The 24,357-nt window shown below is 46.3% G+C and overlaps 1 protein-coding gene across 2 annotated transcripts; it reads left to right on the plus strand.

Annotated features, from left to right (window-relative positions):
- The first annotated feature begins 21 nt into the window (after positions 1–21).
- Positions 22–22,866, plus strand: LOC309364929 (uncharacterized protein). 2 transcript variants are annotated; one of them, XM_081902950.1, is made up of 3 exons: positions 22–493; positions 19,613–19,799; positions 21,675–22,866. In XM_081902950.1, the coding sequence occupies exons 2-3, from the start codon at positions 19,700–19,702 to the stop codon at positions 22,859–22,861; spliced, it is 1,287 nt and encodes a 428-aa protein (XP_081759076.1). In that variant the 5' UTR covers positions 22–493; positions 19,613–19,699; the 3' UTR covers positions 22,862–22,866. The 2 variants fall into 2 exon arrangements, with proteins under 2 accessions (XP_081759076.1, XP_081759077.1); XM_081902951.1 differs by lacking the exon at positions 22–493 and adding an exon at positions 1,243–1,349.
- The last annotated feature ends 1,491 nt before the right edge of the window (positions 22,867–24,357 follow it).

Raw genomic sequence — 24,357 nt, forward strand, 5'->3', positions numbered from 1 at the left:
CAGCTTCCGGGTCATGTGGCCAGCATGACTTTTTTTTTTTAACAAAATAATTTTTAAGTTTCCATTTAACAAACCAATCGTTATCATATTAGTCATTCCAAATTATATCAATACAATTTAATTACACACACACACACACACACACCGACTACCAAAATCAACACAATCACTTCTGCAAATGTCCCCACAAAACACTTCATTACAGTTTTTCCTACCTATTCAAAGGGCCTCTGCTGCACATAACAATTCCCTGATAAATGCATCTATGCACTGGCTCACTGGGAAATCTTCAGAAATTCATATAGAATCACTTGAGTGTCGGATTTACACCATTCCAACGTTCTTCTGTTGAGGAAGGAAATGGCTGCCAAGGGAGGAGCTTGGGACATGAGTGAGGGCAGCCATAATCTCTAAAGTGTGAGGCCATGTACTCAGCAGCCCCTCTGCCTGAGTGATATAATCTCTGGCATCCTGATACCTGAGTGTGGGACAGGTAGCCATTCCAGAAGCAATAGCAAACCCAGATCAAGACAAAAGGGTGTGATTAACATGGCTGGGAAACAGGGACATGTAAATATCTCTTTTGCATCACTTGATGAGTGTACGGTGGAGGTCAGTGGAAGGGGGGGGGCAAGCCCTGATGCTCAGGTGTCTGTCGCCAGACCCTCCCAATTTGTGATGTAATTTGTAATGTATCCATGATGTAATTTTAGGGGTGTTGTGGGTATCTCTGTAAAACTGATCAAAGTGGGAGCCATTCTTTGTTCTGGGCTTCCTTCCTGGTGGTGGGTGGAAGTCCTGTTGCAACAGTTTTTAAAAAATAAAGATCAGGGCTCCTGGCTGCTCTTTTGCTCCTATATTCCTGCCTGGCGTCTTTGTTTGGTAATCCAGGTGAGCCCAAGGATTTTCCTATAACAAGACCCTTGAACTTGCTCCTTAAAATGCAATCTGAGCAAAACTGGTGAAGCAGTGAGGACAATATATTCTTGCAAGAGCTGGGAGCCAAAGCAAGCACAGTCCAGCTGGGGCAAAGAATTAGTTTATATTCCCTATGCACACGTTCCCTCCCTCTTATCTCCATTGCTTGGGTGCTACGAGGTTTTCCTTCCCCCAATTATCAAATAACAGACAAGAGGCTGAGCGTGGAAACAAACTTCTCCTTCCTCCTCAGAGTTGCCTCCACTTCCGGCTTCACCAGCAGAGATAAAATTGGGGCTTGGAAAGGAGGGAGGGAGGGGAGGAGGTGGGAAGGGGGGCTTCTTCCTAATCAAGCCTCCTAATTAAGCGCCCTCACTCCCTGCCTCTCGCGCGGGGGCTCCCATTCCCGCCCCCGCTGCCTGGGGTTTCGGGTGAGTGCAAAGGCAATGGCGGGGAAGGAGGGAAGGGGCTTTGCGAGGGGGTCCAGGATGAGAAGCTCCGGGACGGGGAGAAGAGAAGGGAGGGAAGGGAGCTGTTCTCTTAAAGGGGGTCTGGAGGGGAGGGGGGGAGAAGCTTCAGCCTGCAGGGATCTGGTGCAAAGGGAGTTGCAGGCGAGGAGGCGGGAAAGGGGAGAGGGGTGGGCATTCTTGGCTAGGATCGCCTTAATAATAGTTTTAATTTTAATATTTAAACCCCAGCCTCAGTGTCCGGCTTCCTTCCTTCCTTCCTTCCCCCGGCACGGAAAAAGGTAAAAGGCGGATCTACACGGATCCTCGTGAATTCATATGATTTTTTCATTCAAATTAAATAAAACCACCATGATACTGTAGACCAGGTCTTACTCTGTAGAAAGCATCAAAAAAATCACGCATCCACTGTTTCGGGGGGGGGGGCGCACGGGTGCAAAAACATGGTTAAAAAACACGGATCCTCATGGATCCTCATGATTTTTCCACTAGATCAGTCCAAAGTCACCATCAGATGAAAGATCATGGCCATGAGCAGAGCATCCACCACAAAAATCACGGATCTACGGCTTCCTGGCGAAACCGTGGCCCAAAAACGTGGTTTTGCAGCACTGATCTTCATGGATCCTCACGCTTTTTGCATCGGGCCAATCCAAACTCACCGTCAAATCACATATCATAACGAGGGGCACAGCCTACACCACAAAAAACTTGGATCCACGCCTGCCTGGCCATACCGTGGCCCAAAAACGTGGTTCTGAAGCACGGATCCTCATGAATCCTCATGATTTTTGCACTAGATCACCCCAAAGTCACCATCAGATCAAACATCATGGCCAGCAGCACAGCATACAACACAAAAAACACGGATCCACGGCTTCCTGGCCATACCGTGGCCCAAAAACGTGGTTCCGAACCACGGATCCTCATGGATCTTCACACTTTTTGCATTGGGCCACTACAAACTCACCGTCAAATCACACATCATTCCCAGGGGCACAGCTTACACCACAAAAAACTCGGATCCACGGCTTTCTGGCCATACTGTGGCCCAAAAAGGTGGTTTTGAAGCACGGATCCCCATGGATCATCACACTTTTTGCACTAGATCAGCCCAAGGTCACTGTCAAATCACACATCATGTCCAGGGGCACTGCCTGCACCACAAAAAACTCGGATTCACGCCTGCCTGGCCATACCATGGCCCAAAAAGTGGTTCCGAAGCATGGATCCTCATGGATCCTCATGATTTTTGCACTAGATCACCCCAAAGTCACCATCAGATCAAACATCATGGCCAGCAGCACAGCATACAACTCAAAAATCACGGATCCACGCCTGCCTGGCCATACTGTGGCCCAAAAACGTGGTTCCAAAGCATGGATCCTCATGATTTTTGCACAAGATCAGCCCAAAGTCACCATCAGATCAAACATCATGGCCAGCAGCACAGCATCCACCACAAAAATCACGGATCCACGGCTTCCTGGCCATACCGTGGCCCAAAAACGTGGTTTTGAAGCATGGATCCTCATGATTTTTGCACAAGATCAGCCCAAAGTCATCATCAGATCAAAGATCATGGCCAGGGGCACAGTATCCACCACAAAAATCACAGATCCACGGCTTCCTGGCCATACCGTGGCCCAAAAACGTGGTTTTGAAGCATGGATCCTCATGGACAGGGAACCCCAAATTCACCCTTTATTCAAATATATTGTACATAACCACAGATCTGACCACAAACATCATGGATCTACTGCTTCATGACCCTGGTCAGATGCTACCCTGGATATATTGGCCAATTTACGTGGGTGTGCTGGGATGGAGGAAATGGAGTCGGCCAGAATGATTTCACTTCGGTTTGCCAGCTCCCAGCTCTTCATGGGGCGCAATAGTCACCTGTAGCTGCCATCAGGAGTCCCTTTGTGATCCTGGATGCTTCTGTCTTTATGGAGGCATTGGTCACAAATGTAGCCAAACTGGAATTTTTGAATCTATGTCAGGTTAGGCAATCAGTACTGTACCTGTCCCTTTCCAACCTAGCCATGGTGATCCATGCAGTAGTCACCTGCAGACTAGACTACTTTAACTTGCTGTACACCAGAGCCGGGGAGGGCAGGGTATAAATGTGATAGAGAGTGAGAGAGAGAGAGATGCAGGGCTACCCTTGAGACTGCTCCAGATTTTAGACTCCAAATGGTCTAAAATGCAGATGCATGAGTTCTTACTTGGACTTTGTGGAGAGCCCACATTCAGTTGGTTGTTCATCAGCTGGATTGGCTCCAGTTGGAGTATCGAATCAGGTTCAATGTTTTGGTGCTAATCTTTAAAGCCCTAAACAGTCTGTGACCTTTCTTATCTGTGGGAATTATCTTCCAATACACCCCCCATGAGTGTGACGCTCATCTAATAGCAACCTACTGGTGGTCCCTGGCCCAAAACATATCCAGCTGTCCTCAACCAGAGCCAGAGCCTTTTTGGTGACACGCTTTGTCTAATGAGACCAGGGCTCAATGCAATCTATCTCAGTTCTCTCACTTGTCATCATGGTGAGTGGGCTTGCACATTCCTATGACCCTTGTGAGCGAAGCCATTGGGAATCTTGTACTCCCAGCAGGGTCACCCAAGGCGGTAAAGTCAAAGAAAATTAAATATGCTCAGAGTCCTGTAGTGATTTCATGCTCTTTATTGCAGCTTGTAAAGCAGTGACTGAATTTCCCCCAAAACCTCAGGCTTTTATATACATTATTTACACAATGAGTCCCATCTGACTGGCTGATTCTGCTTCCCTCCTAGAGCCTGATTGGTCTTTTCCTGCAAGCCAATCAGTTCTTGCATTCTAGGATCCTACTTGCCTATTGTTCCTGGATCCAAGCTTAGTACATAACAGGGAAGGAGCTAGACAAAGAATGATCCAAGAAGTCCTCAACGGCAGAACAGGCGGGTGATAACAAGCAGTGTGTCACAACAGCTCTGAAGGCAGATGAAGGCTGCAGCAGATAGGATCCACCAGTTCGTCGTGACTACTCATGCCATCAGAACAGAGCCCTACTGCGAAGGCTGTGCGTTGGTCAGCGTGCACTGATCTACACACATAAAACAAATTCACGCACAGGCGTCTTCCAAAAACCCAACCCAACCCCCCCAAACCCTCCCCCCATGACGATCACTAAATGGCTACAGGGGCAGGAATGTGAAGTCCCTAGTCATGAACCGACACATGGGCGGTCAGTCGTTCTGACTCAAGGAATGAGGCAGTTGAGCAGCTTAGCAGCTGTATCCATGACTGAGCAGCCCCTTTTAGGATCCACTATGCTCACCCCGAAAAGGGGAAGGGGCTGGAAACGGTGCCCTAAACATAGTATGCCTCCCTTTTTCCCTGACTGGATTACCGCGCCCAGGTGGAATCTCTTTTCCCATAGTTTGAATCCATTATTCTGCATCCTAGTCTCTAGAACAGCAGAAAACAAGCTTACTCCCTCTTCAACATGACATCCCTTCAAATATTTAAACATGGCTATCATGTCACTCCTTAATCTTCTCTTCTCTAGATTAAACAAATCCAGCTCCCTAAGTCTCTCCTCATAGGGCTTGGATTCCAGACCTTTTACATTTTGGTCACCCTCCTCTAGACATGCTCCAGTTTGACAATATCCTTCTTTAACTGTGGTGCCCAGAACTGGACACAGTATTTCAGGTGTGGTCTGACCAACCAGAATAGTGTGGTAGCATTCCTTCACTTGATCTAGACACTATACTCCTATTGATGCAGCCCAGAATTGCATTGGTGTTCTTAGCTGCCACATCAGACTGTTGACTCATATTCAGCTTGTGGTCGACTAAGACTCCCAGATCCCTTTCACAGGTACTGTTGTCAAGCCAAGTGTCCCCCACCTGTGCATTTCATTTTTTCTATCCAGGTGTAGTACCTTACATTTTTCCTTATTGAACTCCATATTGTTGGTTTGGGCCCAGCTCTCTAGGCTATTCAGGTCATTTTGAATTCAGACCCTGTCCTCTGGTGTATTAGCAACTCCTCCCAGTCATTTACAAATTTGATTAGCACGCCCTCTATTCCATCATCCAAATCATTTATAAAAATATTGAATAGCACCAGGCCCAGGACAGAACCTTGTGGAACCCCAATAGTCATTTTTCCCCAGGATGAAGGTGAGCCACTGATGAGCACTCTTTGGGTTCAGCCCATCAACCAATTACAAATCCACCTAACAGTAGCTTTGTCTAGCCCACATTTTACTAGTTTTTTTTTGCAATAATATCATGAGGGACCTTTTCAAAGGCCTTACTGAAGTCAAGGTAAGCTGGTACAAGGGAAAGCAGGATTGTAATTACCGTAAAAATTACTGATCACTTTGGATCAGCAGTCTCAACCTAACCCGCTATGTGGGGAGAGCCACGTGTTCCTTTGGAAGGCAAGTGGAATACAGTGTGATATACTGACAGCTGTTTTAAAAGATGTAACTGTAACTTAAAATCCAGTATCAGAAAAAAAATAAAAATAGATTGTCCCTGTGTGGATTGTCATGTTTGCATGAAGGGGTTCTAAAATCAGTCCTGAAAGTAGACTGATTGAGAATGACACACGCATAGCTTTTGCTCTGCCATTAACAGGGTGAGCTGAAGCAAATTCTTTGGGCTTAGCAATATTTCCTACAGCATTCTTGCTGAAGGGCATTGGAGAGTTAGGTGAGGGTCACTTTTCTGTTTTTCCATCAAGCCCCCAGACAAGAATGCTACAGCATCAGCCCCAAACACTCAGTCTCATAACAAAAAATACTCAACGGGGTTAGGGCTGAGGGTAGGGGAAGTACAATCATAATCTTTCCAGTCCTCTGGAAGCTGACCCTTTTGGTCATTTTGGTCATGGAGCCAAATATCTGTTCCCAAGTTTAAAGATCTAAACAAGTAAAGAACAAGCTTGCCCTTTACATGCAAAAGCCCTGAAATTCAGCCCATTGGGCAACGGATCATGGGGCTGGGAGGAGGGAGGTAAGGACTAGTACCTTCTCTGCCCTCCACCTCCAACAGCTACACCTGAAAGTTTCGTGATGGAGTTCTATTTGAGAAGCTGAATGTTTATAAAGGCACTTGGCCAATTTCTGCCACGGAAATTCTGAACAGAAACACTCTGCAGGTTCAGCCCCCAAGAGAAACTGCTCTATGGTCTCTGTGTTGGGAAATGGGAAAAGATCTTGCTCATCAGCAACCTTCCCTCCACAAATCAGTATCACTATGAGGCTGAACTGAACAGCTTGCTCCAGAGTTTTAAGAGATACGTTCCTGTGGTGTAGTGGTTAAGAGCAGTGGACTCTAATCTGGTGAGCTGGGTTCGCTTCCCCGCTCCTCCACATGCAGGCTGCTGGGTGACCTTGGGCTAGTCACACTTCTCTCTGAACTCTCTCAGCCCCACCTACTACATAAGGTGTCTGTTGTGGGGGTGGAAGGGAAAGGAGATTTTTAGCCACTTTGAGACTCCTTCAAGTAGAGAAGAGCAGGATATAAAAACTAACTCCATAAATAAGAATTCTATGGAAAAGGACCATCCCTGCCATGATGATGAAAACTATATGTTTGGATTTTGCTGTATTATACCAATCTGTGGAATATGACAGTTCGCAGTTTCAAAATCTATTTGGCCACAGTGGATTGACAGTCTGGACACACGAAAACCTCTGGAAGATCTTTTGAATCAGTGCCTATGCGAAAGCAGTGGTACCAGTCCTTGCAGTTTCCTTCACAGTAAATCATAGTTAGGTCACCACTGGGCCTCCTGCACCCTTCCTTCAAGAAACACAGTGACTGGCAGCCTTCAAACAAGGAAGGTAAAATATCTGAGCAATAGGTTAGTGTATCCTTCCATCCCACTGGGCATGATCGAGACACAGTAATGTAACTCTCGTTCAAGATTTGTCTCTTCTTGGGAGGAACAGCATCAATTTCCACTTGAAAATATTTGTCTTGTCCTTCAAAATAGGTTTTCCCACAGTACTGTATTATTTCTTTTGCAATCCAGGGTCTAATGGCAGTCATATCCTATTGTATGAACTGTAATTGGGCAGCAGAAGCAATCAGATGGGCAATGGTACATGTGAAAGGACCGTAGTCACTGGAATTACCTTGCCTGGGTATATCAGTTGGTGCAAAAAATGACCAGCTGCAAAACTATAGGGATATTTTGAATCCATCTCATACAGACATGCTAAGAAGGATGTTATTGCATCAATCACAGAGTGATTCAATCCATGTTTGGAATCTAGATAGAGCATGGTCTTCTTTTTAAAAATTATTACTATCAGTATCCAGTGGACTTCTCTGTCATTTACTGGAATAATCAAAACATCTTTCCTTAGCACTCCAAATCTCAAACAGTTCTTCAGAACTTGCACTGGCAATCTTTGACATATCTGCATGAAGTGGCAAGTATGGTAAGTGGGAAAATTGTTCCATCGTGACCTAGCTCTTTGGCCATGATCACCCTGGAGGCAAGAAAGGCATCTATTATGTGATCATTTATCCAGTTTGATCCTTTCAGTGTGTTTATGTCATACACACAGATGTTGCCAACTGAACCCACAAGTCCCATGGTTTGTAGACTGAGTGTGGGGAAGGTACAGTTGTGCTATGGGGGAACTGATGTACAAATCAGTGATTTGTCCAAACACTTCTCACTTTGTGTTGAGAATATGGGGCTGCTATCAAAAGAATCAATATTGGTCACTGTTAAATCCTCTTTCCCACTTTTTGGAGTGGAGGTCATCTGAGGCTGAGTGCTTTCCAGGTGTCTCATAGTCAGTTGGTGATCTTAAGGAGTCAAACCCCTCAGTAGCCTGCACTGAATCAGATGCTGGAGCTACTGTTGTCTTTTCCTGCAGTCTGAGGAACTTTCTTCCCAATCTACTCTTCTGTCTTTTATTTCACTTCAACTGTGTGAGCTGCAACTGGCAACGCTTCCCTGGTTCTGGTGGCATGCCGATAGATTTTGTGGCAGCTATAATATGGTAACAAGTCCTGTACGGACTGTGCATGCATGGCAGCCTGTATGGACACCGCGCGTGCGGCAGCCTCTATGGTCGCCAGGAGAGAGGCTGCCCGTATGGCCCATACGGTCGCTGTGAGAGGGGCTGCCTGTACAGTTGCCGCAAGAGCGGCAGCCCACACAGACGCCACACAAGCGGCAGCCAGTACAGCGACCGTACTGTCACCCTCCCCCCAGCATGGCACCCCGGGGCACCATCACCCCGCTGCCCCTTTGTATGCCCCTGCAGTCAGTCAAATGTACTATGAACAATCTGAAGTCATGCTGGGCACAATTCACCACTAATCCTGTTCTTTTTCTAAAAACACGTGGTGGACTCTAGGAAAGCTGTCAGCAGGCACCATGATGCCCATGGGCACCACGTTGGAAACCCCCTATTTCTAAGTTTGCACTGACAAAATTTGTTGGCAAGAAAACTTGCAGTTAAACCTCCATTTATAATTACCACCCCCGCAAAGCAACCAACTTTTGTCCCAAAACCATTTGTAGCTGAATTGATGCAAGACAGGTAATTATTTTTCATGGTTACTTTGGTGGTCTCCATCTAGTTGGTTTGATAATTTACATTCACAGGTAAGATCATCACAATCTCTGCCTTGGATATTCTTGAGGTTTAGCAGCGTCAAAAATTTCCAGGTGCTGTTCTTCACAGTGAAGGAGCACTGCGCAGAGAGGAAAAACTGTGCAGCGCCTCTCCAGCGAAGCAAAGTCTGGAGAGCAAGAGGGATCGGTGTGCACCAACCCCTCTCATTCTCCAGGCTTCAGGCGCCTATCCACAAGCCTTCGGAGCGCAGCGGGAACTTGCGCTGTGCTCCAAAGGCTTCAGGCGGCTATCCCGCACCGACCCCTCTCGCTCTCCAGGCTTCAGCGAAAGCAACGCGTAGCCTCTGGAGCACGGAGGGAGCGCTCCCTCTGTGCTTCGGAGGTTTCGTGTTGCTATCGCTGAAGCCAAGGAGCCTGCATTCGCTCCATATGACGCACACACATTTCCCCTTAATTTTTGGAGGGGAAAAAGTGTGTCCTATAGAGCGTAAAATACGGTAGTCATATATTCTCCTATCGGCTCTAATAATAATATTGCAGTGGTGACATTAACAGTGCATTTTTGGGATTTTTGTAGTGCAACTCATGATTTTTGTGGTGCAGGCTGTGACCCTGGCCATGATGTGTGATTTGACGGTGAGTTTAGGTTGGCCCACTGGAAAATGCATGAGGATCCATGAGGATCCATGCTTCGAAACCACGTTTTTGGGCCACGGTATGGCCAGGAACCCGTGGATCCGAATTTTTGGTGGTGCAGGCTGTGCCCCATGGCACGAAGTGTGATTTGACAGTGCTTTAGGGGTGGCCCAGTGCAAAAAGTGTGAGGATCCGTGCTTCAAAACCACGTTTTTGGTCCACGGCGTCGCCAGGGAGTCATGGATCCGTGATTTTTGTGGTGCAGGCTGTGCCCCTGGCCATGATGTGTGATTTGACGGTGAGTTTGGGTTGGTCCAGTGCAAAAAGCGTGAGGATCCATGAGGATCCGTACTTCAAAACCACGTTTTTGGGCCACGGAGTGGCCAGGAAGCCATGGATCCGTGATTTTATGGTGCCGGCTGTGCCCCTAGACATGATGTGTGATTTAACGGTGTGTTTTGGTTGGCCCAATGAGAAAAGTGTGAGGATCCATGAGGATCCGTGCTTCAAAACCACGTTTTTGGGCTGTGGTATGACCAGGAAGCTGTGGATCCTAGTTTTGTGTGGTGCAGGCTGTGCCCCTGGACATGATGTTTGATCTGATAGTGACTTTGGGCTGATCTTGTGCAAAAATAATGAGGATCCATGAGGATCCGTGCTTCGGAACCACGTTTTTGGGCCATGGCGTTGCCAGATAACCGTGGATCCTAGTCTTTTGTGGTGCAGGCTGTGCCCCTGGACATGATGTGTGATTTGACAGTGAGTTTGGGTTGGCCCAATGCAAAAAGCGTGAGGATCCATGAGGATCCGTGCTTCGAAACCACGTTTTCGGGCCATAGAGTGGCCAGGAAGCCGTGGATCCAAGTTTTTTGTGGTGTAAGCTGTGCCCCTGGGAATGATGTGTGATTTGACGGTGACTTTGGGCTGATCTAGTGCAAAAGGTGTGAGGATCCATGAGGATCCGTGCTTCAGAACCACGTTTTTGGGCTGTGGTATGACCAGGAAGCCGTGGATCCTAGTTTTGTGTGGTACAGGATGTGCCCCTGGACATGATATGTGATTTGACAGTGAGTTTGGGTTGGCCCAATGCAAAAAGCGTGAGGATCCACGAGGATCCGTGCTTCAAAACCACGTTTTTGGGCCACCGTATGGCCAGGAAGCCGTGGATCCATGATTTTTGTGGTGGATGCTGTGCCCCATGGCATGAAGTGTGATTTGACAGTGCTTTAGGGGTGGCCCAGTGCAAAAAGTGTGAGGATCCGTGCTTCAAAACCACGTTTTTGGTCCACGGCGTCGCCAGGGAGCCGTGGATCCGTGATTTTTGTGGTGCAGGCTGTGCCCTCGGACATGATGTGTGATTTGACGGTGAGTTTGGGTTTGCCCAATGCAAAAAGCGTGAGGATCCACGAGGATCCGTGTTTTTTAACCATGTTTTTGCGCCGTTGCGGCACCACGAAACAGTGGATGCGTGATTTTTTTGGTTCCTCCTACAGACTAAGATGTGGTCTACAGTAGCATGGTGTTTTTATTTTGTTTCAATATAAAAATCATATGAATTCATGAGGATCCGTGCCTCGGATCCATGTTTTTGTAGGGCTGCAATGCGGCAAAGTGTTGGATCCACGTTTTTTATAGTCCAGTTTGTAGGCGTGCCTTCTAGGTGTGATTTGACATTGCATTCGTTGGAATTATTTTTTAAAAAGTGGAGGATCCCTGAGGATCCGTGTAGATCCGCCTTTTACGCAGACCTCTTAGGCACCAAGTGAAAGCATTGCTCTTCTCCCAGGCGTTTGGCTCATTAAACAATCTATGGACTTCACAACTGCATTGGGGGTTGTCATTTTTTATTTCCGACTCTGCTATGCATCTCTGTGTTTTTCTGTTGTAAGCTGCCCTGTGATCTTTGGAGGAAGGGCAGTATAGAATTGGAAAGAATAGCAGTAAAAATAGGTTTTAAAGAAGTGCCCCCTTTAAGAAATCACGTGGTGTAAACGTGTATGTTGTCCTCTGGGTCCAAACACACACAGAACACCCACAGTATGAGCAAGCAGTGCTCCAAAGTGCTTCTCTTGTGAACTTGCCATGTAAGTTGTTTACTCCTGACCAAAGCTCCTGTTTCCCAAAAGGGGAGGGGGTCCTCCCCAAAAGGGGAGGGGCAGGAATGTGAAGTCCCTAGTCATGAACCGACACATGGGCGGTCAGTCGTTCTGACTCAAGGAATGAGGCAGTTGAGCAGCTTAGCAGCTGTATCCATGACTGAGCAGCCCCTTTTAGGATCCACTATGCTCACCCCGAAAAGGGGAAGGGGCTGGAAACGGTGCCCTAAACATAGTATGCCTCCCTTTTTCCCTGACTGGATTACGGCGCCTGGGTGGAATCTCTTTTCCCATAGTTTGAATCCATTATTCTGCATCCTAGTCTCTAGAACAGCAGAAAACAAGCTTGCTCCCTCTTCAACATGACATCCCTTCAAATATTTAAACATGGCTATCATGTCACTCCTTAATCTTCTCTTCTCTAGATTAAACAAATCCAGCTCCCTAAGTCTCTCCTCATAGGGCTTGGATTCCAGACCTTTTACATTTTGGTCACCCTCCTCTGGACATGCTCCAGTTTGACAATATCCTTCTTTAACTGTGGTGCCCAGAACTGGACACAGTATTTCAGGTGTGGTCTGACCACCCAGAATAGTGTGGTAGCATTCCTTCACTTGATCTAGACACTATACTCCTATTGATGCAGCCCAGAATTGCATTGGTGTTCTTAGCTGCCACATCAGACTGTTGACTCATATTCAGCTTGTGGTCGACTAAGACTCCCAGATCCCTTTCACAGGTACTGTTGTCAAGCCAAGTGTCCCCCACCTGTGCATTTCATTTTTTCTATCCAGGTGTAGTACCTTACATTTTTCCTTATTGAACTCCATATTGTTGGTTTGGGCCCAGCTCTCTAGGCTATTCAGGTCATTTTGAATTCAGACCCTGTCCTCTGGTGTATTAGCAACTCCTCCCAGTCATTTACAAATTTGATTAGCACGCCCTCTATTCCATCATCCAAATCATTTATAAAAATATTGAATAGCACCAGGCCCAGGACAGAACCTTGTGGAACCCCAATAGTCATTTTTCCCCAGGATGAAGGTGAGCCACTGATGAGCACTCTTTGGGTTCAGCCCATCAACCAATTACAAATCCACCTAACAGTAGCTTTGTCTAGCCCACATTTTACTAGTTTTTTTTGCAATAATATCATGAGGGACCTTTTCAAAGGCCTTACTGAAGTCAAGGTAAGCTGGTACAAGGGAAAGCAGGATTGTAATTACCGTAAAAATTACTGATCACTTTGGATCAGCAGTCTCAACCTAACCCGCTATGTGGGGAGAGCCACGTGTTCCTTTGGAAGGCAAGTGGAATACAGTGTGATATACTGACAGCTGTTTTAAAAGATGTAACTGTAACTTAAAATCCAGTATCAGAAAAAAATAAAAATAGATGGTCCCTGTGTGGATTGTCATGTTTGCATGATGGGGCCACCTCCAGTGACCATGTGGCCTGATATAAGAGGGTTCTAAAATCAGTCCTGAAAGTAGACTGATTGAGAATGACACACGCATAGCTTTTGCTCTGCCATTAACAAGGTGAGCTGAAACAAATTCTTGCCTCCCTTTGGGCTTAGCAATATTTCCTACAGCATTCTTGCTGAAGGGCATTGGAGAGTTAGGTGAGGGTCACTTTTCTGTTTTTCCATCAAGCCCCCAGACAAGAATGCTACAGCATCAGCCCCAAACACTCAGTCTCATAACAAAAAATACTCAACGGGGTTAGGGCTGAGGGTAGGGGAAGTACAATCATAATCTTTCCAGTCCTCTGGAAGCTGACCCTTTTGGTCATTTTGGTCATGGAGCCAAATATCTGTTCCCAAGTTTAAAGATCTAAACAAGTAAAGAACAAGCTTGCCCTTTACATGCAAAAGCCCTGAAATTCAGCCCATTGGGCAACGGATCATGGGGCTGGGAGGAGGGAGGTAAGGACTAGTACCTTCTCTGCCCTCCACCTCCAACAGCTACACCTGAAAGTTTCGTGATGGAGTTCTATTTGAGAAGCTGAATGTTTATAAAGGCACTTGGCCAATTTCTGCCACGGAAATTCTGAACAGAAACACTCTGCAGGTTCAGCCCCCAAGAGAAACTGCTCTATGGTCTCTGTGTTGGGAAATGGGAAAAGATCTTGCTCATCAGCAACCTTCCCTCCACAAATCAGTATCACTATGAGGCTGAACTGAACAGCTTGCTCCAGAGTTTTAAGAGATACGTTCCTGTGGTGTAGTGGTTAAGAGCAGTGGACTCTAATCTGGTGAGCTGGGTTCGCTTCCCCGCTCCTCCACATGCAGGCTGCTGGGTGACCTTGGGCTAGTCACACTTCTCTCTGAACTCTCTCAGCCCCACCTACTACATAAGGTGTCTGTTGTGGGGGTGGAAGGGAAAGGAGATTTTTAGCCACTTTGAGACTCCTTCAAGTAGAGAAGAGCAGGATATAAAAACTAACTCCATAAATAAGAATTCTATGGAAAAGGACCATCCCTGCCATGATGATGAAAACTATATGTTTGGATTTTGCTGTATTATACCAATCTGTGGAATATGACAGTTCGCAGTTTCAAAATCTATTTGGCCACAGTGGATTGACAGTCTGGACACACGAAAACCTCTGGAAGATCTTTTGAATCAGTGCCTATGCGAAAGCAGTGGTACCAGTCCTTGCAGTTTCCTTCACAGTAAATCATAGTTAGGTCACCACTGGGCCTCCTGCACCCTTCCTTCAAGAAACACAGTGACCGGCAGCCTTCAAACAAGGAAAGTAAAATATCTGAGCAATAGGTTAGTGTATCCTTCCATCCCACTGGGCATGATCGAGACACAGTAATGTAACTCTCGTTCAAGATTTGTCTCTTCTTGGGAGGAACAGCATCAATTTCCACTTGAAAATATTTGTCTTGTCCTTCAAAATAGGTTTTCCCACAGTACTGTATTATTTCTTTTGCAATCCAGGGTCTAATGGCAGCCATATCCTATTGTATGAACTGTAATTGGGCAGCAGAAGCAATCAGATGGGCAATGGTACATGTGAAAGGACCATAGTCACTGGAATTACCTTGCCTGGGTATATCAGTTGGTGCAAAAAATGACCAGCTGCAAAACTATAGGGATATTTTGAATCCATCTCATACAGACATGCTAAGAAGGATGTTATTGCATCAATCACAGAGTGATTCAATCCATGTTTGGAATCTAGATAGAGCATGGTCTTCTTTTTAAAAATTATTACTATCAGTATCCAGTGGACTTCTCTGTCATTTACTGGAATAATCAAAACATCTTTCCTTAGCACTCCAAATCTCAAACAGTTCTTCAGAACTTGCACTGGCAATCTTTGACATATCTGCATGAAGTGGCAAGTATGGTAAGTGGGAAAATTGTTCCATCGTGACCTAGCTCTTTGGCCATGATCACCCTGGAGGCAAGAAAGGCATCTATTATGTGATCATTTATCCAGTTTGATCCTTTCAGTGTGTTTATGTCATACACACAGATGTTGCCAACTGAACCCACAAGTCCCATGGTTTGTAGACTGAGTGTGGGGAAGGTACAGTTGTGCTATGGGGGAACTGATGTACAAATCAGTGATTTGTCCAAACACTTCTCACTTTGTGTTGAGAATATGGGGCTGCTATCAAAAGAATCAATATTGGTCACTGTTAAATCCTCTTTCCCACTTTTTGGAGTGGAGGTCATCTGAGGCTGAGTGCTTTCCAGGTGTCTCATAGTCAGTTGGTGATCTTAAGGAGTCAAACCCCTCAGTAGCCTGCACTGAATCAGATGCTGGAGCTACTGTTGTCTTTTCCTGCAGTCTGAGGAACTTTCTTCCCAATCTACTCTTCTGTCTTTTATTTCACTTCAACTGTGTGAGCTGCAACTGGCAACGCTTCCCTGGTTCTGGTGGCATGCCGATAGATTTTGTGGCAGCTATAATATGGTAACAAGTCCTGTACGGACTGTGCATGCATGGCAGCCTGTATGGACACCGCGCGTGCGGCAGCCTCTATGGTCGCCAGGAGAGAGGCTGCCCGTATGGCCCATACGGTCGCTGTGAGAGGGGCTGCCTGTACAGTTGCCGCAAGAGCGGCAGCCCACACAGACGCCACACAAGCGGCAGCCAGTACAGCGACCGTACTGTCACCCTCCCCCCAGCATGGCACCCCGGGGCACCATCACCCCGCTGCCCCTTTGTATGCCCCTGCAGTCAGTCAAATGTACTATGAACAATCTGAAGTCATGCTGGGCACAATTCACCACTAATCCTGTTCTTTTTCTAAAAACACGTGGTGGACTCTAGGAAAGCTGTCAGCAGGCACCATGATGCCCATGGGCACCACGTTGGAAACCCCCTATTTCTAAGTTTGCACTGACAAAATTTGTTGGCAAGAAAACTTGCAGTTAAACCTCCATTTATAATTACCACCCCCGCAAAGCAACCAACTTTTGTCCCAAAACCATTTGTAGCTGAATTGATGCAAGACAGGTAATTATTTTTCATGGTTACTTTGGTGGTCTCCATCTAGTTGGTTTGATAATTTACATTCACAGGTAAGATCATCACAATCTCTGCCTTGGATATTCTTGAGGTTTAGCAGCGTCAAAAATTTCCAGGTGCTGTTCTTCACAGTGAAGGAGCACTGCGCAGAGAGGAAAAACTGTGCAGCGCCTCTCCAGCGAAGCAAAGTCTGGAGAGCAAGAGGGATCGGTGTGCACCAACCCCTCTCATTCTCCAGGCTTCAGGCGCCTATCCACAAGCCTTCGGAGCGCAGCGGGAACTTGCGCTGTGCTCCAAAGGCTTCAGGCGGCTATCCCGCACCGACCCCTCTCGCTCTCCAGGCTTCAGCGAAAGCAACGCGTAGCCTCTGGAGCACGGAGGGAGCGCTCCCTCTGTGCTTCGGAGGTTTCGTGTTGCTATCGCTGAAGCCAAGGAGCCTGCATTCGCTCCATATGACGCACACACATTTCCCCTTAATTTTTGGAGGGGAAAAAGTGTGTCCTATAGAGCGTAAAATACGGTAGTCATATATTCTCCTATCGGCTCTAATAATAATATTGCAGTGGTGACATTAACAGTGCATTTTTGGGATTTTTGTAGTGCAACTCATGATTTTTGTGGTGCAGGCTGTGACCCTGGCCATGATGTGTGATTTGACGGTGAGTTTAGGTTGGCCCACTGGAAAATGCATGAGGATCCATGAGGATCCATGCTTCGAAACCACGTTTTTGGGCCACGGTATGGCCAGGAACCCGTGGATCCGAATTTTTGGTGGTGCAGGCTGTGCCCCATGGCACGAAGTGTGATTTGACAGTGCTTTAGGGGTGGCCCAGTGCAAAAAGTGTGAGGATCCGTGCTTCAAAACCACGTTTTTGGTCCACGGCGTCGCCAGGGAGTCATGGATCCGTGATTTTTGTGGTGCAGGCTGTGCCCCTGGCCATGATGTGTGATTTGACGGTGAGTTTGGGTTGGTCCAGTGCAAAAAGCGTGAGGATCCATGAGGATCCGTGCTTCAAAACCACGTTTTTGGGCCACGGAGTGGCCAGGAAGCCATGGATCCGTGATTTTATGGTGCCGGCTGTGCCCCTAGACATGATGTGTGATTTAACGGTGTGTTTTGGTTGGCCCAATGAGAAAAGTGTGAGGATCCATGAGGATCCGTGCTTCAAAACCACGTTTTTGGGCTGTGGTATGACCAGGAAGCTGTGGATCCTAGTTTTGTGTGGTGCAGGCTGTGCCCCTGGACATGATGTTTGATCTGATAGTGACTTTGGGCTGATCTTGTGCAAAAATAATGAGGATCCATGAGGATCCGTGCTTCGGAACCACGTTTTTGGGCCATGGCGTTGCCAGATAACCGTGGATCCTAGTCTTTTGTGGTGCAGGCTGTGCCCCTGGACATGATGTGTGATTTGACAGTGAGTTTGGGTTGGCCCAATGCAAAAAGCGTGAGGATCCATGAGGATCCGTGCTTCGAAACCACGTTTTCGGGCCATAGAGTGGCCAGGAAGCCGTGGATCCAAGTTTTTTGTGGTGTAAGCTGTGCCCCTGGGAATGATGTGTGATTTGACGGTGACTTTGGGCTGATCTAGTGCAAAAGGTGTGAGGATCCATGAGGATCCGTGCTTCAGAACCACGTTTTTGGGCTGTGGTATGACCAGGAAGCCGTGGATCCTAGTTTTGTGTGGTACAGGATGTGCCCCTGGACATGATATGTGATTTGACAGTGAGTTTGGGTTGGCCCAATGCAAAAAGCGTGAGGATCCACGAGGATCCGTGCTTCAAAACCACGTTTTTGGGCCACCGTATGGCCAGGAAGCCGTGGATCCATGATTTTTGTGGTGGATGCTGTGCCCCATGGCATGAAGTGTGATTTGACAGTGCTTTAGGGGTGGCCCAGTGCAAAAAGTGTGAGGATCCGTGCTTCAAAACCACGTTTTTGGTCCACGGCGTCGCCAGGGAGCCGTGGATCCGTGATTTTTGTGGTGCAGGCTGTGCCCTCGGACATGATGTGTGATTTGACGGTGAGTTTGGGTTTGCCCAATGCAAAAAGCGTGAGGATCCACGAGGATCCGTGTTTTTTAACCATGTTTTTGCGCCGTTGCGGCACCACGAAACAGTGGATGCGTGATTTTTTTGGTTCCTCCTACAGACTAAGATGTGGTCTACAGTAGCATGGTGTTTTTATTTTGTTTCAATATAAAAATCATATGAATTCATGAGGATCCGTGCCTCGGATCCATGTTTTTGTAGGGCTGCAATGCGGCAAAGTGTTGGATCCACGTTTTTTATAGTCCAGTTTGTAGGCGTGCCTTCTAGGTGTGATTTGACATTGCATTCGTTGGAATTATTTTTTAAAAAGTGGAGGATCCCTGAGGATCCGTGTAGATCCGCCTTTTACGCAGACCTCTTAGGCACCAAGTGAAAGCATTGCTCTTCTCCCAGGCGTTTGGCTCATTAAACAATCTATGGACTTCACAACTGCATTGGGGGTTGTCATTTTTTATTTCCGACTCTGCTATGCATCTCTGTGTTTTTCTGTTGTAAGCTGCCCTGTGATCTTTGGAGGAAGGGCAGTATAGAATTGGAAAGAATAGCAGTAAAAATAGGTTTTAAAGAAGTGCCCCCTTTAAGAAATCACGTGGTGTAAACGTGTATGTTGTCCTCTAGGTCCAAACACACACAGAACACCCACAGTATGAGCAAGCAGTGCTCCAAAGTGCTTCTCTTGTGAACTTGCCATGTAAGTTGTTTACTCCTGACCAAAGCTCCTGTTTCCCAAAAGGGGAGGGGGTCTCCTCACCACTTTTAACCCCCCCCACTCCCACCGCATGGAAGGCGGAGGACGTGTTCATTCACAATCACAGTGTTTACCATGTGTATATCTGCAATGAACCAGGCGCTGCCGCTCCTTCCCCTCTCACTGGGCTGCAGAGGAGGAAAGGGATGGGTTTGAAGGCTCTTCCTGCCTCTCTCCCCTGAGGAACAAGAGCAAAGGGTGTTTGCAGGGCAGGAGGGCAGAGGAGGAGGCAGCGAGGGCAGAGGGAGCAGTGGGCGGATCCACCGCCTCTCCCAGGGGGTCCAGATGCAAGCAAGGGGCTTCCTTCTTCTCCATGCAAGGGCCACCCATGTATTCAGAGCAGTCCTTTGCAGATTAACTCTTAAGTTCTATGGGGTCTACTCTCAGGCCACTAATATGCATACCATGCCAGCCTTAGGAAGGGAGGTGGGACAGGCAGGTGAAAGGAATTGCCAAAGGTGTTTGAAAATGGGTGGAGGCTTTTGGGAAGGGGATGCCCTGTTGGGGCTTCTCCAGGGGCAGCAGAATGTCTCGGGCAGGAGAATCCCTGCAGGGGCTCTCAGACTCCCTTGGCTTCTTCTTCTTCCCTCCCTCCCAGGAAGCTGCAACTTGCTCTGGATTCTGCGCTCCTCAGGAAGCTGAACCTGCAAACCTAGCTGAGACTGAACCTGCAAGCCTGGCCAGGATGGAAGGAGGAAGATGGACAGTTGACCTGGTCAGGCTGTCTCCCGCATCCCTCCCCACAACCTCTGAGCATTCCCTCCCAGGACCCTTGGAGAAATCTGGTGAGTTCCAGGGGAGAGGAGATGGGGACAGGGATAGATGGTGGAGGGAGAAAGAGGAAAAGATGGAAAGGAGACAAATGGAAGTTCCTGACAGGAAGAAGGAACGGGTGAGGCCTTCTCCGGAACAGCTCTTTGTTTCTTGAATCCTTTTCAAGTCGGGGCAGATTTTCTTCCTCCAGGCTTTGAAACCTTAGGTGTTATTTCCATGGCAGGAATAATTGATGATAATGATGTTGCACACCAATCCTGAACAATGGGTGAAGGGGAATGGAAATGTTTCCCATAATTATTTATAATTAATGTATTTAAATGGTTTCTATTACCTTTATTTTTTATAGACAGGGTCAGAATGATACATTCCACCAGCATCAAAACACAATAGATGCATGCACCTCCCCAGTTTGGTGGGCTTAAGGGACAAAGGACCAGTTATCATGATACATGATTCCTGTGGCTGGAGGCTCTACACTTAGGATTGGGCATATAAAGTCCAAGAGTGTCTGGTATCATAAGCAAATTGTGTAAACTTGCCAATCTTACAGACTGGGGTTGTTTGTGAGAGTGAGTGAGTGAGTGAGATAATAATTTTAGCGCCCCTTGGTTCTCCCGCACAGACGCGAGACAACTCCAGTAGTAATTATCTCAGGTTTATTCCTCAAACTCATAAATCACTGTGGAGTTCAGTCTTCGGCCTCTTCATCCCAGCTTGCAGTTGCCGAGTCCTCCAGCAAAGAAGCCCCCACTTTCGCTTTCTTTTCCCCTCTTCTCGCAGATTCTCTCGAGCCTACGATTTTTTGGACAGGCTATTTCGGGGGCTCTGTGTCAGAGCTCAAACTGAAGATAACAGTCTGTGCCCCCCGGCACCCCCTCTTCCTGCTCTTTGTTCTTTGCTCCTGCTGCAGCTTGGCTGCTCCTCCCATGCTTCACATTCCAACTGAATCACATCTCTTGCGCTCTCAGGCTCTGTAAGCGGAGCCACGAGAGGCTTGAGATTCACGGAGATGACATCCTGTAATTTTGTCCGTCCCTAAGCTTCCATGGAGATACTCTGGTACAACCTTGGTGCAAATTTCAAAATAAGTACACAAAGCCAACAAAGCGACTCAGAAGTTTATAGTGGCACCAGCTTTCCTGGTCAAGAGTCCACTTTGTCAGACTGCAGCCCACAGAAGCTTAGGCCATAATACACTTATCTGCCTTTAAGGGCTGCAAAAGATGAAAAAACAGAAGCGTAGTTCATCTATGGAATCCATCCTACAGGAGACAGTGAGAGCCAGCAACTTGGATAGCTTGAAAAAAAGGATAAGACTGACGTCTCTGCTCTGCCCTCGCGGTCCTAGGCAATAACGCTTCTTAATACTAGTTTCTGGAAAGCACCGGAAGGCAGAGAAGACTCTTGTGCTCCAGTCCTGCTTGCCAGTTTCCCACAGGCATCTGGTTGGACTCTGTGAGAAGAGGATGCTGGACTAGGTGGGCCTCTGTCTGATCCAGCAGGCTCTTCTTAGGTTCCAACATAGTGCAATATTTTTACAGTTACATGTAGCACTTAAGTTTTATTTATTTCACAAGGGAAATACTGTTACTTTAGCCTGAGATCATTCACTTGAGAAAGAGAAATAGAGATGTGTCTAATAAACCAGTTCCAGCATAGATCTGTATTATAAAATGAAGATGCCTTAGTAAGCGTGAATGGAGTGATCATGTATTGCTCTTGCCATTATCTTGCCATTATTAGCTTTCGTAAAATTTGGAACCTCGAGAGGATAGTGGAGAATGAAGGTGTTACAATGAGAGAAGGTGCAGACTGGGATTGACAGGTGTTCAGTTCCCTTTTTGTCTTTCTTGAAAGTCTAACAGGATTCTCTTTCCTCCCAGACTCCCAAACAGGTGAGGAAGATGAAAGTCAGAATTCTATGGAGCCACCTGTGAATTTATGCGAAAGAACAAAGAAATTGAGGATACAACAACAAACTCACAAAGGAGAAAAACTATTTGAATGTACGGAATGTGGAAAGAGCTTCAGTCGAAGTGGCACACTTAAAAGTCATCAGCGAAGTCATACAGGAGAGAAACCGTTTAAATGTATGGAGTGCGTTAAGAGCTTCAGTCGAAGTGGCACACTTAAACGTCATCAGCGAAGTCATACAGGAGAGAAACCATTTAAATGTATTGAATGTGGAAAGAGCTTCATTCAAAATGGACACCTTAGAATACATCAACGAACTCACACAGGAGAAAAACCATTTAGATGTATGCAGTGTGGAAAGAGCTTCAGTCATAACGGAGCACTTAAAGTACATGAACAAATTCACACGGGGGAGAAACCATTTAAATGTATTGAATGTGGAAAGAGCTTCGGTGAAAGTGGGAAACTTAGAAGACATCAACAAACTCACATGGAAGACAAACCATTCAAATGTATTGAATGTGGAAAAAGCTTCATTCAAAATGGAGACCTTAGAATACATCAACGAACTCACATGGGAGAGAAACCATTTAAATGTATGCAGTGTGGAAAGAGCTTCAGTCATAACGGAGCATTTAAAGTACATGAACAAATTCACACGGGGGAGAAATCATTTAAATGTATTGAATGTGGAAAGAGCTTCGTTGAAAGTGGGAAACTTAGAAGACATCAACGAACTCACATGGAAGAGAAACCATTCAAATGTATTGAATGTGGAAAGAGCTACAGTCAAAATGGAGACCTTAGAATACATCAACGAACTCACACAGGAGAAAAACCATTTAGATGTATGCAGTGTGGAAAGAGCTTCAGTCGAAGTGGCACACTTAAAAGTCATCAGCGAAGTCATACAGGAGAGAAACCATTTACATGTGTGGATTGTGGAAAGAGCTTCAGTCGAAGTGGCACACTTAAACGTCATCAGCGAAGTCATACAGGAGAGAAACCATTTAAATGTATTGAATGTGGAAAGAGCTTCATTCAAAATGGACACCTTAGAATACATCAACGAACTCACACAGGAGAAAAACCATTTAGATGTATGCAGTGTGGAAAGAGCTTCAGTCATATCGGAGCACTTAAAGTACATGAATAAATTCACACGGGGGAGAAACCATTTAAATGTATTGAATGTGGAAAGAGCTTCGGTGAAAGTGGGAAACTTAGAAGACATCAACAAACTCACATGGAAGACAAACCATTCAAATGTATTGAATGTGGAAAAAGCTTCATTCAAAATGGAGACCTTAGAATACATCAACGAACTCACACAGGAGAAAAACCATTTAAATGTATTGAATGTGGAAAGAGCTTCGGTGAAAGTGGGAAACTTAGAAGACATCAACAAACTCACATGGAAGACAAACCATTCAAATGTATTGAATGTGGAAAAAGCTTCATTCAAAATGGAGACCTTAGAATACATCAACGAACTCACACAGGAGAGAAACCATTTAAATGTATGCAGTGTGGAAAGAGCTTCAGTCATAACAGAGCACTTAAAGTACATGAACAAATTCACACGGGGGAGAAACCATTTAAATGTATTGAATGTGGAAAGAGCTTCGGTAAAAGTGGGAAACTTAGAAGACATCAACGAATTCACATGGGACCCACTGTCAGATAGTGGCTAGATTCAGGATAGGAACAGAGGAAGTTGCCTGGTACTGAGTCAGACTATGATTGGAGGGAAGCCAAGATGGCGCCGAGGCAAGTCATGCTCTTCGGCGCTCACTTTTGTTCTTTTAAAACCTTATCTTAATTGCCCTATGGATGCCAATTTCTAACAAACGGAAAACATTTTAAAGACTCTGAGCACTTTTATAATTCCTGTTGGCCCTGCGAGCTTCAGCTTGTCCCAGCTTGTCTTCAGCTTGTTCCAGCCTACTCCCTCCCTCCTTATCAGCTGCCCGGTCAAGGCTGCCAGAGAGGAGAGAACGCTGCTTCCTGAACTGAGAGCAGAGAGAGAAGAGGTATAAAGACAGAACTGTGAACTGCTTACCCGACCAACGGTGCCTGGAGAAGGAGGGAAGTTTTTAATCTACACAATAATTCTACAACAATGTGTCGGATAGGACCCTCTGGAGGTTTGGAAAACCGGCTTCAGCAAGATATCGTTCTGCGCCCTGCCTTATGTGGTAGGCCTCTGAAAGACTGCTTAGAAGGAATCAGTGAATCAGCCCACAGAAAGTTTCCCTTCTGGGGCTCTTGGATATCCTTTGTTCTGTATAGGGCGGTGAGAGATGGCCTCTAAAGACTAACCTGGGGCCGGAATACAAGGTTATCATAGCTGTACATGCGCTATAGCCAAATCCCACTATTATCCTTTTCCAGCTGCACATAAATTGCCTAAATAAGGCAATTTTAATTTTAATGTAATTTTTAGCCGTTTTATTACTGCTGTCCCTTTGGCAGCATTGTTTTTATTATTATATTCTGACTAGGTTGCTGCATTTGTGAAACAGCGCTGGTCGCATGATTGAGGTGAAAACTATAGGCTTAGGACAATCGCCAAGATCTAAAAGCAAAGAACTCAAAATAGAGAAATATACTGAGGCTGCTGACGAGCACATCAGGAAGCTGCTGCAAAGA

Source organism: Podarcis melisellensis, assembly GCF_964234715.1.
Source record: "Podarcis melisellensis genome assembly, chromosome: 2".
In the NCBI taxonomy this organism is placed as follows: Eukaryota; Metazoa; Chordata; class Lepidosauria; order Squamata; family Lacertidae; genus Podarcis; species Podarcis melisellensis.